At 40.0% G+C, this 14987-nt stretch overlaps 2 protein-coding genes across 2 annotated transcripts; one reads left to right on the top strand and one right to left on the bottom strand.

Annotated features, from left to right (window-relative positions):
• Positions 1-479: 479 nt before the first annotated feature.
• Positions 480-7042, top strand: gpr184 (G protein-coupled receptor 184). Its single transcript, XM_072463439.1, has 2 exons — positions 480-636; positions 3364-7042. Exons 1-2 carry the CDS (start codon positions 549-551, stop codon positions 4434-4436), a joined length of 1161 nt encoding a protein of 386 aa, XP_072319540.1. The 5' UTR covers positions 480-548; the 3' UTR covers positions 4437-7042.
• Positions 7043-7899: 857 nt separating this feature from the next.
• Positions 7900-11281, bottom strand: LOC140371033 (prolactin-releasing peptide receptor). Its single transcript, XM_072458321.1, has 3 exons — positions 10752-11281; positions 9238-9635; positions 7900-8937 (listed from the first exon to the last, which is right to left on the bottom strand). The coding sequence occupies exons 1-3, from the start codon at positions 11212-11214 to the stop codon at positions 8710-8712; spliced, it is 1089 nt and encodes a 362-aa protein (XP_072314422.1). The 5' UTR covers positions 11215-11281; the 3' UTR covers positions 7900-8709.
• Between the last annotated feature and the right edge of the window lie 3706 nt (positions 11282-14987).

The raw sequence follows: 14987 nt of genomic DNA, 5'->3' as shown, positions 1-14987 counted from the left end.
AAACGCAACATTTACCACTAGTATTGTTGTGTTGTTTACTCATGTCAACAGACTAACCCATTCCTACGACGAACACAAAACAGGAACTGGTATAGAATGACTGACGATTGACTAATAACCACTACTCCTGATTGTGGTTGGGGTTAGATCTGATTCTACCGTCTACAGTTTTATATAAGAGATTTGCCAGCGTCTGTGCTATATGCACGTGTATCTCTGACCTCAAACTTCAGTTACGAACATTTCCTGTTTTATATTTCTGCAGACCAGCCCACAACAGCATCACTTCTGTTCCATTACAGTAGACGCATTCACCCCTCCCAGCAGTCGACTTCTCTATGTACGTGTGCAAAGACCAGCTGCGCTCCTCCCAACATGTGAGTAATCTTTGCCTCTTTGGTCCACACGCTCGTCCCGTCGCGGCACACATTTTCTTCAACTTACATTGAACTGTTCTTCAGCTGGGACGAGTTCAGGCTAGTAAACTATGCTTTAGTATTCCTATGTGACATTTGATTGCTTGTTTGCAGTTGTGACGGCGTTAGAAGATGGAAAACGTGAAACAGTCTTGGAATGTGAATGTTTCGTTCAACAAGAGTCAACAACCCTTTACCAAATTAGGACATGATAACACAGGTAAGGATTTGTAACTTATTTGGAATTTTGCCACCAAAGATATAATACCATATCCTATAGGGTAATATACTGTCAATGTGGAATATAGCTGTCGCACTGTAGCGGACTGCACAGCCTCTTGTCAACAAGATTTACTAGCTGAGATTTACAGGAATGCAGCCTGGACCATAACAACCAAGGTGTCCGGGAGGGAGACGATAAACAGAATCCTTCTCTATAAAATATTTTCTATTGCCTTTCCCAAGAAGTATGCAGTATCTGATTGATCAAATGCAATTAATCACTTTTAAACAGACCATATTCATGTGTATTTATGGTAAGGGGAGGAATACTGGGGTGAGCTTAGGCAGGGCAGAATAAGACATTTAATAATGCAGGATTTACAACCAGGCCTTGACGGTAACATCATCCAATCTGACATCCTTGTACCGTAATTAAGATATTGGCAAGGCAAGTTTATTTGTAGAGCACATTTCATATACAAGGCAATTCAGAGTGCTTCATGCAACAGGACAAAAATGCATTAAAATAACAAAGAAATTACAGAAATCACAAACAGTTTAAGACATGAAAGAGAAGAGTGCAGAGAAAATCCTTTCAGTCATATGCATAGCTAAACAAGACTGTTTTTAGCTGATTGTTCCAGATTTTAGCTGCATAAAACTGAAATGCAGATTCCCCATGTTTAGTCGTGACTCTGGCACCAGCAGGAGGCCGGTCCATGTTTAGTCCTGACTCTGGCACCAGCAGGAGGCCGGTCCATGTTTAGTCCTGACTCTGGCACCAGCAGGAGGCCGGTCCATGTTTAGTCCTGACTCTGGCACCAGCAGGAGGCTGGTCCCCTGAGGTTGTGTGAATGACTGGCCATTTTTATTATTTAACTTTGGGGTTTGATCTTTTGAAATCATGTAGACATAACTATTGTCTGCTATGTTTGAAGTAATACAGAAAAAACAGTTTAAAGTAAAACTGAAAACAAAAGTGATCGTTTATTGAATATAAATCCAGGTACAAGCTTGTTTGAAACCATACACGCCTTCCCATTATACTCTAAGTATTATCATTCACCAAAGCTGGCCCGCTCTAAGTGGCTCCTCTATTAGGTTTAGATCTCCGTCCTGACGGTAATGGCATTAGATGTTTCCGTAGATCATAAACACAGTGGGACTGGGGCCAACAGAAAGTGAAATAACTGCGTAAAGCCCCTAATGAGGAAATAGAGAAACCGTTTCATCTGCTCCAAACATATTTCTTTCTTGTGCCCGAAGGCTTTATTGACAGGAAAGCAGTGGGAAATGGGGGACATGCAGTAAATAGACCGGCGTATGTGTGCTGTGCCCCAACCTTTCTTTTGTCATTTAGTCATCTTTTGGAGCTTTCATCGATGTGGTTTCAGCAGGAAGAGTAATTAAAGGAAGAAATAACAAAGAACCAGCGAATGCCTTAAATTCACTTCTTCTCTATCGAGTCAAGTGTGTCCTTCAATTAAGTAATAATAACTGCAGAATACAAATCATTTGTGTTTTGATTGTGCTTTCATTCCTATCAAGACCATGCAGTGCCACTAGAATTATGGAAAAAAAACATTCAATGCTTTTTAAAATAGCTATTTAATAACTAATAATTCACTATTTTAAACAATTTTGTGCATAGGTAATGTATTGTAAGTGTCTGTCCTAATATCCTAGTAGATAAACAAATAATGTAAAATACAACTGTAAATGTCTTTAAACCAGGCTCTGATATGACTCACATTTCATCTGACAAAACCACCTTTTCATATTTTGTGATTCTGAGGTTTATCCCAATTTCTCACATCACAAATCACATTATGTTCCACTTCACTTTGGCCTCTATGAAATTTAGAATGTTTTTATAATCTTTAAAGGGCCCGTATGTTTAAAAGTGAGCTAGAGGGCGGGTCAGCATTTTCAGATGGATGACTTATTTACTTGGGAGTATTAGTGCGTGCGTAGCAATAAAAACACCTATAATTGAATAAATGCAAAATATATATATATATATAAGTTTAATGCCAAACTGGAACATTCCATGCAAAACAACAACTGTCCAAATATCATATCATTATCAAAACACTGGGAAATAAAAACGGGCACAAAAGTCTCTTCTCTAACAGTAACAAACTCAAACACAAGTCTGTGGACCTAATCTCTAATAGATAATCTGGTTCCATGCTTGTTTCACTTCATTTCTTTCAACAATCTGTAAACACTCCCTTCCCTCCGTCTGGAATGATGACATAAATAAACCTGTTGCCTCTCAAAGAATCCGTGCTCACACTTTATAAATACACCTCTCCCCAGCTGCAGGACAGTCAGCCACCTCAGCTTCCCCATCTCCTCAACATCCACACACTTAAACCGAAAGAGAATTGCATCGTCTGAGTAACAGCAAAAAGGGGAAATTCCGTCTAGCTTAAGCTGTGGGCGGATGAGTTTGTAGCAGAAACCGTGACTAAACCTGTTTGTCTTTCAGGGAAAATAGACAAAGAATCAGTTCCAACATCGTCAAAAGCTCACGCAAATCAAAAATGTCAACCGTCACAGAGGCCACGGAACAGACTATCTCATGAATTGACTCAACCTTTAACGGAACAGCGTGAACAGAAAAAAGTCCATTTTGAATAACAGCAAAGGAGGAGATTTTGGATTGCTGCTTTGATCACTTCATCTTTGACTCATTCAGTCTTTTTTGTCTTTTCTGCAGCTGGATTTCTAACCAAACAAGTGCAAGAAATGATGAACGCAACAACGCAACCAAACACGAACGGCTCAGTTTGTGTCCAAATTGACGAGAGTATCATCAGTGACTTCTTGATGTCCATTTACATTTTGGCGTTTATACTTGGTTTGATTTTCAATTGTTTAACTCTGGGCCCCATCATCCAACAAGTGCGCCAGCAGAATGTGCTCGGGATCTTCCTGTTGAGCCTGTCCCTCTCTGATATGCTCTTTATCTTCACCATGCCCCTTTGGATCAACTACTTTCACCAGGACCACCACTGGAAGCTGGGTCCAACCTCGTGTAGCGTCGCCGGGTTTGTCTACTATTCCAACATGTACATCAGCATCTACTTGCTCTGCTGTATCTCTGTGGATCGCTGCCTCGTGGTCACTTACCCTTTTCGCTCCAAAACCCATCGGACGGCCCGTTACGCCTGGTTTCAGTGCCTGGGAGTTTTTGCCATGGTATCGCTGCTGCACGCTATGGTGCTGTACAAAGACGAATTGACAGACGCACACGATGAAGTCAACGGCAACGACAGATGCTACGAGACCTTCCCAATGACGAGTAATGTTGTTTTGTTCAACTTGATCAGAGTAGCACTGGGGTTTGTGCTCCCCCTGCTGATCTTGGCGCTAAGTTACTGGAAGATACTCGCCACAGTGGGCCAGAGTCCTGGTTTAAGCCCTCAAGCGAAAAGAAAAGTGAAGTTGTTGTCATTTGGTGTGATTGGCATCTTCTCTGTCTGTTTCGCACCCTACCACATCCTTCTTCTGGTACGCTCTTTGGTTTTCTATACAAGCCAAAACAAAGATCCGAAATTAATGAATTCTGAAAGTAGTTATTGCCAGTTTGAGCAGAAAATGCACTTTCACTTTTCGTGCACACTGGCTCTGTCTAGTCTCAACTGTGTAGTGGACCCAGTGCTCTATGTACTGGTCAGTAATGGAGTTCAGAATATAGAGAAGACATGCTGGAGCAGACGCACAAGGACACAGACCGAGGACTGTGTGTTAACTTCACACCGGGACAAATTGAATCATAATTTAATATAAAACTACTTGGGTTAGGGTGACCAGATTTTCAAAATGAAAAACTGTGGCTGGGCTTGTGGAAAGAGCGGGTAATGAGTACAGTTTTTATGCATTCGGGCAATTATTGGCTCATTCACACATTATTCATGGCTCACTTGTGAGTCAGAATATAACCTGAAAAACCTCTGTGAGTGTAACTGACAGAGGTGAGAGCATTTTTAATGTAATGGTCAATTTCAAGGACCGTTTTCTCTATTTTGGCTAAATAAACAACATTATATTCCCCTCTTTACTGTGCAAGTATCAAAGTGGTCAAAAACTGTGTTGTATTTAACTGGGTCACATCATTGGTTTTGGAAACATTTGCTGGGACACGGGACACATAGCTCAAAACTAGGACTGTCCCGGGTAAATATGGACGTCTGGTCACTCTGACTTGGTGGCAGCATTATTCACAGAAAAGGCATTGGTTTAAATGTTCTTCCTGTGTGAGTGGGCTTCTTCAGTGAGTTGTTCCCATCAACCTTTGAATACTCGAAACAAGTCCTCCAGCTCAATTCTTCTAACTCGAGACCTGAAGATTCCAGATATTGGGCTTGCCACTGCAAAGCTTTTGTCTGTTAGGCATTCTGCACATTGCCCCCGAAATACTCTCTACAATTTTACTTGGAACATTGCTGGATTTATAAACGATGATACATGTTGGAATTATAGCCAAATATGAGTTTCTCTGTCAAACACTTGTTTCTATCCTCAAAGTGTTACTATGAATTATGTATGACAAACCTCAATCTTTGGAGTTAATAAAGGAGATGCCGGACTGTTTGCACAGCACAAAGCCTTTATGCAGAGACAATCAGCCTCCTCAGAGACACAACATGGCTGCCATTGGCTCCATCAGATTGAGCTCAGAGCTGTTTGAATAACATGCATCTGTGTAATTGGATCGGTCCCAGGTTCGGTCCCAAGTGTTGTTCAGCGGCAGCACTTGCACTTGTGGACGGACGCAGCGATAGTTGAAGAGCTCTTGTGTTTTCCCTCCTATTCATGTTCAATATTGTGTCTGTGATTGTGTGACCCTGCTGCATATACGAGGCACATGAAAGCATGCGTGTCAGAAGCACTCAGTGACTGTGGAACTATTGAACTACTGGTAAATGTGTTTAGCCCGGTCTACAGATAAACTCAAATGATATAAATAAACAATTGGCCTCTGGTGATTTACAAAAGGTCACTATATTTATGTGTAATGTATTTCATTCAAATGTATGCATCAAGCCATAATAGAGCCTTGTTCCCCAAACTCTGATATGGTACTGTGGTGGTAAATGTCATTTGTAAAAGCAAAAATAAGGCAAGGAAGCGAATTGCTTTGTCTCAATGTTAAGGTGATTTAATCAGGCGTCTCTCTCTCTCTCCTGGTACCATGATCAGTTCTTCCCTTCGTCCCAGGTCCCCCCATATAAATGTACATTAGTCACATGACCCAACACACACGGAAAGTTACCGGTCACTCAGGTGGGGCGAGTACAAAGGGACAAAAGAAAACAGGGGTTTCAGGAAGGCGACAGTTAATGACATTTGCATTAATTCAATTAACTTGCTGTCTTTGTCCTAGTGTGAAACCAAACTGGGGCCTGGCCCTGGGGCACCCTCACCCCAGGATGTCCGGACATGTACATTTCCAGGCAAGGAGGGGTTATGTCAGGCTGTGACTTTGGGTGTTTAAAAATAAATTGAATTGAAATGGAATTGAATCGAAAATTGAAAAAGGCAAAGGGCCAGATTATATTTTTCCACAACAAATTCTATCTATGCTGTTATTGTGTGCAGATAATAAAAGAATATGGGTTACTGATAAATATGGTCCGGTGCCTCTGTATCGGGCCAGTCATGCGTCAGGATGTGTCTTGTCACCTCCGAAGGATGAAGCATGAATCTTTGCATCCGTGATAGTTGTTCTATCTTTTTTGGAACTGATTTGATTATGATGATGTGTGTACGTGTCAGTTAATGTCACTGCCTTTAAAAGCATGTGTATTGTCATTGTTCAGGAAGGTCGGGACAGATACATTTGTCAGGGAAAGTGATTATTTCATTTTTTCTTGGTAATTGTTTGCAGAAATTCCACAACAGCACCATTGGTGTTACAGATACTTTTTGATATTAAGAGTAATTACATTATTTTTGTTATTTAAATTCCTTCTGTCATTTTAGGAAATTCAAATAATTTAAAACAATGATTAGAATCTCAATAAAAAGCACTGTGTCTATATCCAGACTGATTCTTCTGGTGTATACAGATCTCAAGTACTGGAGAGTATTCCTGGCTGTCCAGACAACTGGTGACTTGTGATAAATGCTGGAGATGTAAAGCCTATACTAGGCCTAGACTGGTTAAATCAATGGTGAATCCCCTATGCTTGCTCAAGTCCGATAGCACTTTTCACAAGGATGTCAATACTGCATCTGCACTTTGTCTGGGATAGCCACAATACTGCCAATAATATACAATATGGTAGTACAATTTCAAATGGACTGTTTTGCATGAATAAAAAATGTGTTTAATTCATGAAAATGTTTCAACGGTTCTTTTTCCAACCAATATTCTTCCATGAAGCGTGGGACAATGTAAATAAAAATGCCATTATGGGCAAATATACCATAATGACATTAGAAGATATTTAGAACCAGGGTTTGAAATATGAACATAGGATCCTCACAAGATAAATATGACCTTATTGATTACATAGTTCACCCCATACAATCTCACAATTTCCACAACTTCCCCTCAATTATGATTATTCTAAGGGAGGTCTATTTCAAATATTTGATTTGACAATTTCAGACAAATATACAATGAGTTATTTGAAGCATCCAGAGACACAATAATCAATTTAAATGTTTTCAAGAATGTAATATTGAGAATAAAATACCGTAGTCATTTTGGAAATATGTCCATAATATCTTTAAAAAAAATATTGTGAGAAAATTGTCAGTTTAAATTAATACATGTAATGCTATTGAATACAATAAAATAGAGTAAAACCATATGCTGAAGCAAAACATTTATTTTTCAATTAGGTTAGAATAAGAGAACAATCAATAACAGATCTATAGCATTAGAAACAAATTTGTGAAAATGCATGATGTTATTTCTTTTTTTTGTGTGTCCTGTGTCCTAAACTTGATTGTGTGTTCTCATTCCCTTCACCATGAATTCTCATTTAGCCTCTCGCTACTGTTTAGTGTCACTTTTATTGGGTTAAAAGCTGCTTCATTTAAGGTCACGATGGCCCATCGCCGCCTCTGGGTCCAACCAAAGGACAGTGTGACGCCGGCAAAGTTAAAATATAGGACATATTTTTGTTTAGATGTATCTGGTGACACATTTGAGTTTTTCATAGGACAGATTTTTTTTTTTAATGAGAGAGGTCCTTTAGAATTATTATTATTATTTTTTAAAATCACATCAAACACCAAAATTGATTGAACCAAATGCAGTCTCAAGGCCAAGTCGGAGCATAAAAAAATAAAGTTGCATTGTGCAAATACAGAGAAAACGTCGTTAAGTGGTGTTTTTCATTCAGCCAGACTCATGGTCATCTGCTGGTTTGAATGGGCACTTGTGTATATGCACTCCAACAAGTACTGCTGATTGTTACAGAGCTTTCAGGACACAATTCAATATTAGAATTTCTGCAATACACATACACAAATGAAAACAGAATTATTTGTGCATTGACAGTCAGGCCAGTTCAGGCCATGGGTGTGAAACTAACTTCAATATTATATTATATTATACAGATTATATATTACATAACACAGATAATGACCAGACAACACACTCAACAAGACACAAAGTAGGTTAAACAGACATTTAAGGACCAAATATGCCTCATACAGTGTTCTATGCACCTCTTGTAAGGTGAGGGCAGTTCAAGGTACGGTCAGCTCCTTGAAGTGAGGTGTTTTGTGTTCTGTTTTTAGAATGACACACTCCTAAATGTGTTCCAGCCGCCTCCAACGCTCTGAGCTTCAGGCTGACTGTCTCACAGCCTTTAAACTGCCTGATCTGACAGCCTGCTGTGGCGAAAATAAAGACATTTTGCTCTTTCAGGATAGTTGCAAAGGTGCCAAAGTGTAGCCGGCTTTGTGTTTGTTTGTTTGTTTGTCTGTTTGTTTGTTTGTTTACTTATGCTGCAACACATGATGAGTCTTGTGAAGGAGAAAACACATAAAGTAGAGAAGTCATCTTCAAAAATCAGACGGCTGGTGCCTGAGCCTGAGGAGATCAGGTCTGAGAGGAGCCCCTCTCCGTGATCTGGGCCTGCCTGTGGCCACATGGGTACAGGTATCTTCTCAGGTGCATGCGCACTTTGCTGTGCAGAGAGGCGTAGATGAAGGGGTTGTAACACGCAGAGCTCATAGCCACTAGATGGCAGCACACCTGGAGGATGTTTATGTAGCGCTTTCCTATAATCTGAAAATCTGGGTCCAGGTCCAGCAACAGGTTCAGCACCTGCAGAGAGAAGCAGAGAATATTATGTACACAACATTGTAAGGTGCTGTGAAGGCCTCATAAGTTTAAGCAGTCACCGTTTACAAGTTAAGTTTTGGTGTATTCTGCCAATTTAGGATAAACTTTAAAGCAATGTTTTTATATATACCCTTAGCTCAGTAAGAGTGACAATTACATTTGAATTTACCCTTAGTTCAACAGCAGAAAGAGATCACAGTGGAGAATATAACGGTTACTGACTTAATGACTTAATGAAGAGCTCCTGCCTATTTACCAGACCCACTGACACACAAGTATGACCTGCAAAGGAAGCCAGCACAGAGCGAAGGCTAGCACCGAGGCCACCAGCAGAGAGAAGGTCTTCTTCCTCCTCTTGCTCCACATCTGCTGGCTGTGGCACGGCTCCCCAGGCACCGCATAACGCTTCAGGCTAACAGTAATGGCACAGTAGGACAAGCTCACAGACAGCAGCGGAATCATGTAGGAGGCAATCAGGATGAAACAGGAATAGAGGAGTCGAAGATTGCCACTTTTTGGCCAGAATTCTTCACACACCACTAGATCGATCCCATCATGTCGCCAATCCAGATAGCGCGTGTAGAACGATGGAGGTGCAGCCAAAATAAGAGATAAAAGCCAAATGCCCAGTGTCACCGCTCCACAGCCACATGCAGAGATCCTCTTACGCACCGGGTGAGCTAAAGGACAACAACAAGAAAAGTCAGATAAAGACTCCAGACGGTTAACTGAGCTTTGGTGAAAAACTAAAGTGGATTAGTCATACACAATTATCCAACAAAATTGTGGTGTTTTAGATATTTGAGCATTTGGCTTTGAACGTTTTATGCCCCTTGAGGCTGCATTTGCATAATAATGTGGACAATTGCTTGTGACTCATTATTCTCTGGGATGAGCAGCTGTGAAGGTTATTAAAGCGACACTAAAAATGTTAGCAGTATAAATCACCAATGATTCATTTTGTAGAGGTCTAATAACAGGTAACAAGGGTGTTCTATAAAATACATTCAATTTTGTTTTTTACAGAGGACATTCTATTATCTATATATTTGCACAGCACCAGCTCAACTTGCAATTTTGTTGGTGATTATATATTGTGAAGCAAATGCTTAAGTGCTGTGTGCAGATTAACAGATGATTGGTTATTAATGACAACTTTGGGAGAGATGTCTATATAAATAGGCTGAAGCGGCATGAGTCTGACTGCCAAGCCTTTCATCAACCGTCTCATTCTAAGATGATCAGAGTTGTTTGACATTTGGGATTTTAGGGTATCTGCCATTCACCAAAATGAACTGATATAGGTGACTTTGTTGTAGAGAAAGTTTCATCTGGACACCTTTTTTTTAAACAAGGCGTTTCTACTCTCATCCGAGTCATTCTCAATCTGTGGATCTAGTCTGAGAACTCAGATATTACTGGGTTAACCCTGTTACTGTGGGCTGCGTAAGCCCGGCCCACCAGGCAGAACCTGATGACATCCCGCCCTGTCTGCAGATTGAGAACGACTCTTGGATGAGAGTCGAAACGTGTTAAAAAAACAGTGTCCAGATGACTACAACCGAATCGTTTTCTACAATGGAACACTCTTGGACGAATGAGGGAAAAAGAAACATATAATCTGTGCACACAAATCTTCGTTTCGTGTGTGCTCAACACTATTTACTTGCTTGCTCAAATTCTGACTCCACGCTCTTGTGAGACGCAAAAGCTGGGAGGGCCAATCATGTGAGTTGTTGTTGTCTCCAAAAAGTAACAACATTCAAAAGGTGCTCTTTAATAAAATGTTTTCTTACCTACAACCACGTAGCGATCCACGGCGATAGCAGTTAGCGACAGCACCGATGCAAAGACTGTGGCGCACTGCAGCAGAGGCACCAGGTGACAGAGAGCTCTCCCAAAGGTCCAGCCGTGACTGTCAAAGGCGTACGATGCAGTTAGAGGGACACAGCTCAGGCACATCAGGAGGTCCCCCGCCGCCAAGTTACCGATGAAAAAATTGGTGGCATTGTGTAGCTTCTTGTCAGTCAGGATACATGCTAATAAGAATGAATTACCCACTCCAGCTACTACCACCACCAGGGAGTAGAGAGGCAGGAACAGCAGCTTGAAGTGTAGAAGAAGCTCCATGCCAATAAACATGTCCAAGGGGTCGCTGTGGTTAAGCCCATGACTGTTGGTATATTCCGGTCTCAGTTGTCCACTTCCAGGGCTAGAGTTTCCACTAACACCATAGTCTTCATCCATCACTATGTCCATGTCGTAGCCTAAGACAAATAAAGGCACAAACTGTGAATCCCAATGGCCATGGGGCTGTCATCACTCCATAACAGGTCACATGAAGGCCTATTGGATCAAGCATCAGTCCTAATGCAGTCCTTTGGGGTCTATTTAAACCAGTTTTGTCTGGAGGAGTATAATAGCTGGCTTGGATCGTAGGGATTTAAAACGAATGGTTCTTAAAAGACCAAATACGCTTTTTCTGGCTTCTTTAATTTTTGTTTTCATCTTTCTAACCAAAAATGTGAGAATGCTTGCAATAGTAATCACCCTCTGTTGGCAACAGTTGGGAAGGGCACGTGTGGAAATTGGTAAAAGCAATATTGGCAATGGTATAATCTTATACGTGGGCTAGTGAGGTTATTTCTGTGCTGTTATCAATGTTAACTTGTGTCTACGTAGTATTTGTTTTTCAATACGATGATCAATACACAGTATCTTAGACTAAAAGGTCTGGACACCACATAGAGAAGGACTGGCCCTGATCCCTCAGTGCTTTGGAACACTTCTGTTAATGGTGGAGTGCGTCTCCATGTTAAGAGCCTGGCTCCGCAGCAGGGCTCAGCTGATGTTACCCAAGCATAAAAATGTTTTCTTTATAAGTTCTAAATTGTACCTGAAATATGCTTTTTATTCATAAGGCAGATGACTAACCTGGCCAGCCAGATTAATTATTGTGATATATGTGAGTTTTATAAATCCATGTGGCTCTGGCTGTAGGGCCTGAACTACCAGTGGACCAATCACAGCGCAGCATTGGGGTTTGGATGGAAGGCAAAGTTGAAGCGCCCTAACAAATCAAAACAAACATTACAATTCGGACGGACGTACTTTGGCCCATTTTAGGAAATGATTTAGTTTTTGAAAAATGTGCATTTGTGGAGGGAAAAATGCTTAACTAGTTTGATTTCTCAGCTATTCTGCTTTTGTCATATTCCCAACTGCTTTCAGTAAGAGCCTTTCCATACTAACAAAAGTGTATAAGCCAGAGTGACGTAGCATAAATCTGGTGTGAGCGAATGTGTGCAGATCTCAGCAATTCACAGAAAGTTGTTAAGTAATTTCAAGTTTGTTGCACTGTGAGACGAGGCTAAATCTAGAAAAGCCTGATCAAGAAATGACTTTCAGTTTATTATCAGTTTTTTTTTGCATTTACTTCACTTCACTCTGCTCCTCTATACCACACTTGAACGATTGATGTTAGATGCTTTATGCACTGCAAATATAATAGTTTTGGCCTTTGCCACGTGTCGAAACAGGAAACAGCTGATTCTAACTTGAAATACAGCAGTTGGTGCTGCCCAGTGGTTGAGTGGTTAAGGCGGCAGCACATATGCCAGGCTCCATATGCAGCTTGCTGGCAGCTGGCTGTTTGCTGCATGTCCTCCCTTCTCTCTCATTTCACGCTAAGCTGTCCTGTCTAATAAAGCTTATGTGCCAAAAACATCCTTTAAAAAAAGAAATTGTCTTTGTCAGAGTGAAGTGATAAATCATATTTTTTTGTTTGTATCTGCTTTTTGCCATCTTATTTTCACCCGAGACTGCGTTCTCTCTTCAGTTGTCTTGTGCTAAAGCGTTCCGGGAACCAAAAGCAAGCCATCCTTTTTGAAAGCTGGAACTCTCAGAGTGTGCTACGGAAACGCTGAAAAGGGCCGGTATGGCTCACTTACGACTGCGGAAATATTTTTGTACCAATCTGATCCAAAGTGAACCAGTGCAAACATGCAGTATATATGTGCCATTGCAAAATAGGATCATTGCCTTGGTAGATGTCGCTATGCTTCAATATTCGTCTTTTATAGCTTGAACTTGGCACAGCCCTGTATGTTCATGCTTGTGAAGTAACATGCAGTGCAGAACATAAGTGGCTTTTTAACACAATAACTGCCAACACATCTACCAACATGTGTGGCATAATTAGGAGGTCTATAAGTATGGTGTAAAAAAAAAGGATACGGGCCAGTACCATAAACAGTGTGTTGCTTTCAGTGCTCATTAATTTGGTCAGGTGCATTGGCTGGGGTTTAACTCAATGCCTTTCAGAGTAAACCTATGCACCAAGGCGTCTTAAGATGCCAGACCTAATTACAACATAATTTAGGGTTTGTTGAAGCATGGATTGAAAGTGCTTGTGGGGGATTCACATTCTAAACATGCACCGATGCTGCTCCTGTTTACCATGAACATTATTTTAGACAATTCTGAATATTACAAAGAAACAGCTTTCCTATTTGATCACTCTGTAACAGCCCTTCATGTAAACAGCTTTTAAAAGCTTTAAGCGTGGCAGTGTTGTGTTACTTAAGCAATTTACACTCTTAATTTCTAACACAAAAGCATCATAATAGTTTTTATAACAAGACTTATAAAACGTTTAAGTGCTAGGACTAGTAATTACATCCAATTAGCATTTCTAACTATCCTCACATGAATCAATAAACACAGTAATAAGGATTCAAACTCGACGCACGTGTATAGATTTAGTTGTTTAATGAAATAGATCAGATTGTCAGTACCTCCCTGTAGTCTCTTTATACATATTCACAGATGTTCATTATAATTTGCCCTTTCACTGTGGGCCCTTAATCCACAGCACTGTCACTGTGATGAACAATGCTTCAGCTCAAATCATTTTTCTCTCTGACATTTCCACAAGTTGAGTTTTATCAGGCTAATGCAATTATGTTTAGGGCAAATACATAATAGAAGAGTGCTAAGCTGTGGAGATGGGAAAGTAACCTCTTGACCTTTATTTTTGTGTTGCACTCGAGTGTGAAGAAGCAAAACATGACAAAAAATAGATTTTCTCTCGTTGTTTTGATGAAAGGTGTGTAACTTTTATCCAACATGATCCAACATGACCCAAACCTTTAAGCAGAGCTAGAATATCAAACTACTCCTGTGAGCTGACTAAATACACTTTGCAAAAGTGATAGAGCAAAGTGGTGGGATTTCTGAACATTTCTGTCTTGCTATAGAGGTAGGTGCCAAGTATAAATCTATTTTTTACCCATATAGTCATAACACTGTGTACTTTAGACATTGCTACTTTGATATTAATATATAAGCAATTATTATTATTTTGGTCATCCTATACTCATACATCATACATCATACATCATACATCATATACAAACACATTTTCAAATAAGGGTTCCCTAGTTTTTGTTCAGCATTTTAAAATACACATCTGCACTGTATAATATCATACCATGGAGTTTTGGTCACGGTTCTCATATGTGGACATCGTCCCATCCCCAGTGTTACAATATATCTGAAACTAGTAGTTACTTGTGATATATACAGTATGTCTACTTTTAGTATGGCATAATTAGTAATATGTTGATTTAGATCTTATTCATATTTGTAATTTATTTAATTGTTTGTGTAAATATAACACCCCATAATCCACAAGATAAATTATAGTACATATACAATTATACAATTTATATACTTAAACGTTTATGTATGGCATATCTGTCTACAGAGATGGAAATGAGAAACGTACATAATTATATTCTTACAGTAACATTTTGAGACAGACAATCCTCCTCTTTCACCTGCAAATTGGTCCATTCTTACTCATGCATATGAATATAATAGACATATGAATGTCCACTGTGCCCATAAAAGATTCAAATGTAAATGAGATTTCTTTACACTAAACTGTTGATGTTTTTAAAGCCAGGCTTTGATGCTCATGTGGATGTGGTGGAGAAGTTGCCAGTGTTGACTAACGAAGGCATTCTGTA

The sequence above is a fragment of the Eucyclogobius newberryi genome, unplaced genomic scaffold (genome assembly GCF_026437365.1).
Source record: "Eucyclogobius newberryi isolate DKJ021-1_F unplaced genomic scaffold, fEucNew1.0.hap1 SCAF_10, whole genome shotgun sequence".
NCBI classification, from domain to species: Eukaryota; Metazoa; Chordata; class Actinopteri; order Gobiiformes; family Gobiidae; genus Eucyclogobius; species Eucyclogobius newberryi.
The sequence above is the reverse complement of the archived record's forward strand: the minus strand, read 5'-3'. Positions and strand labels throughout refer to the sequence as shown.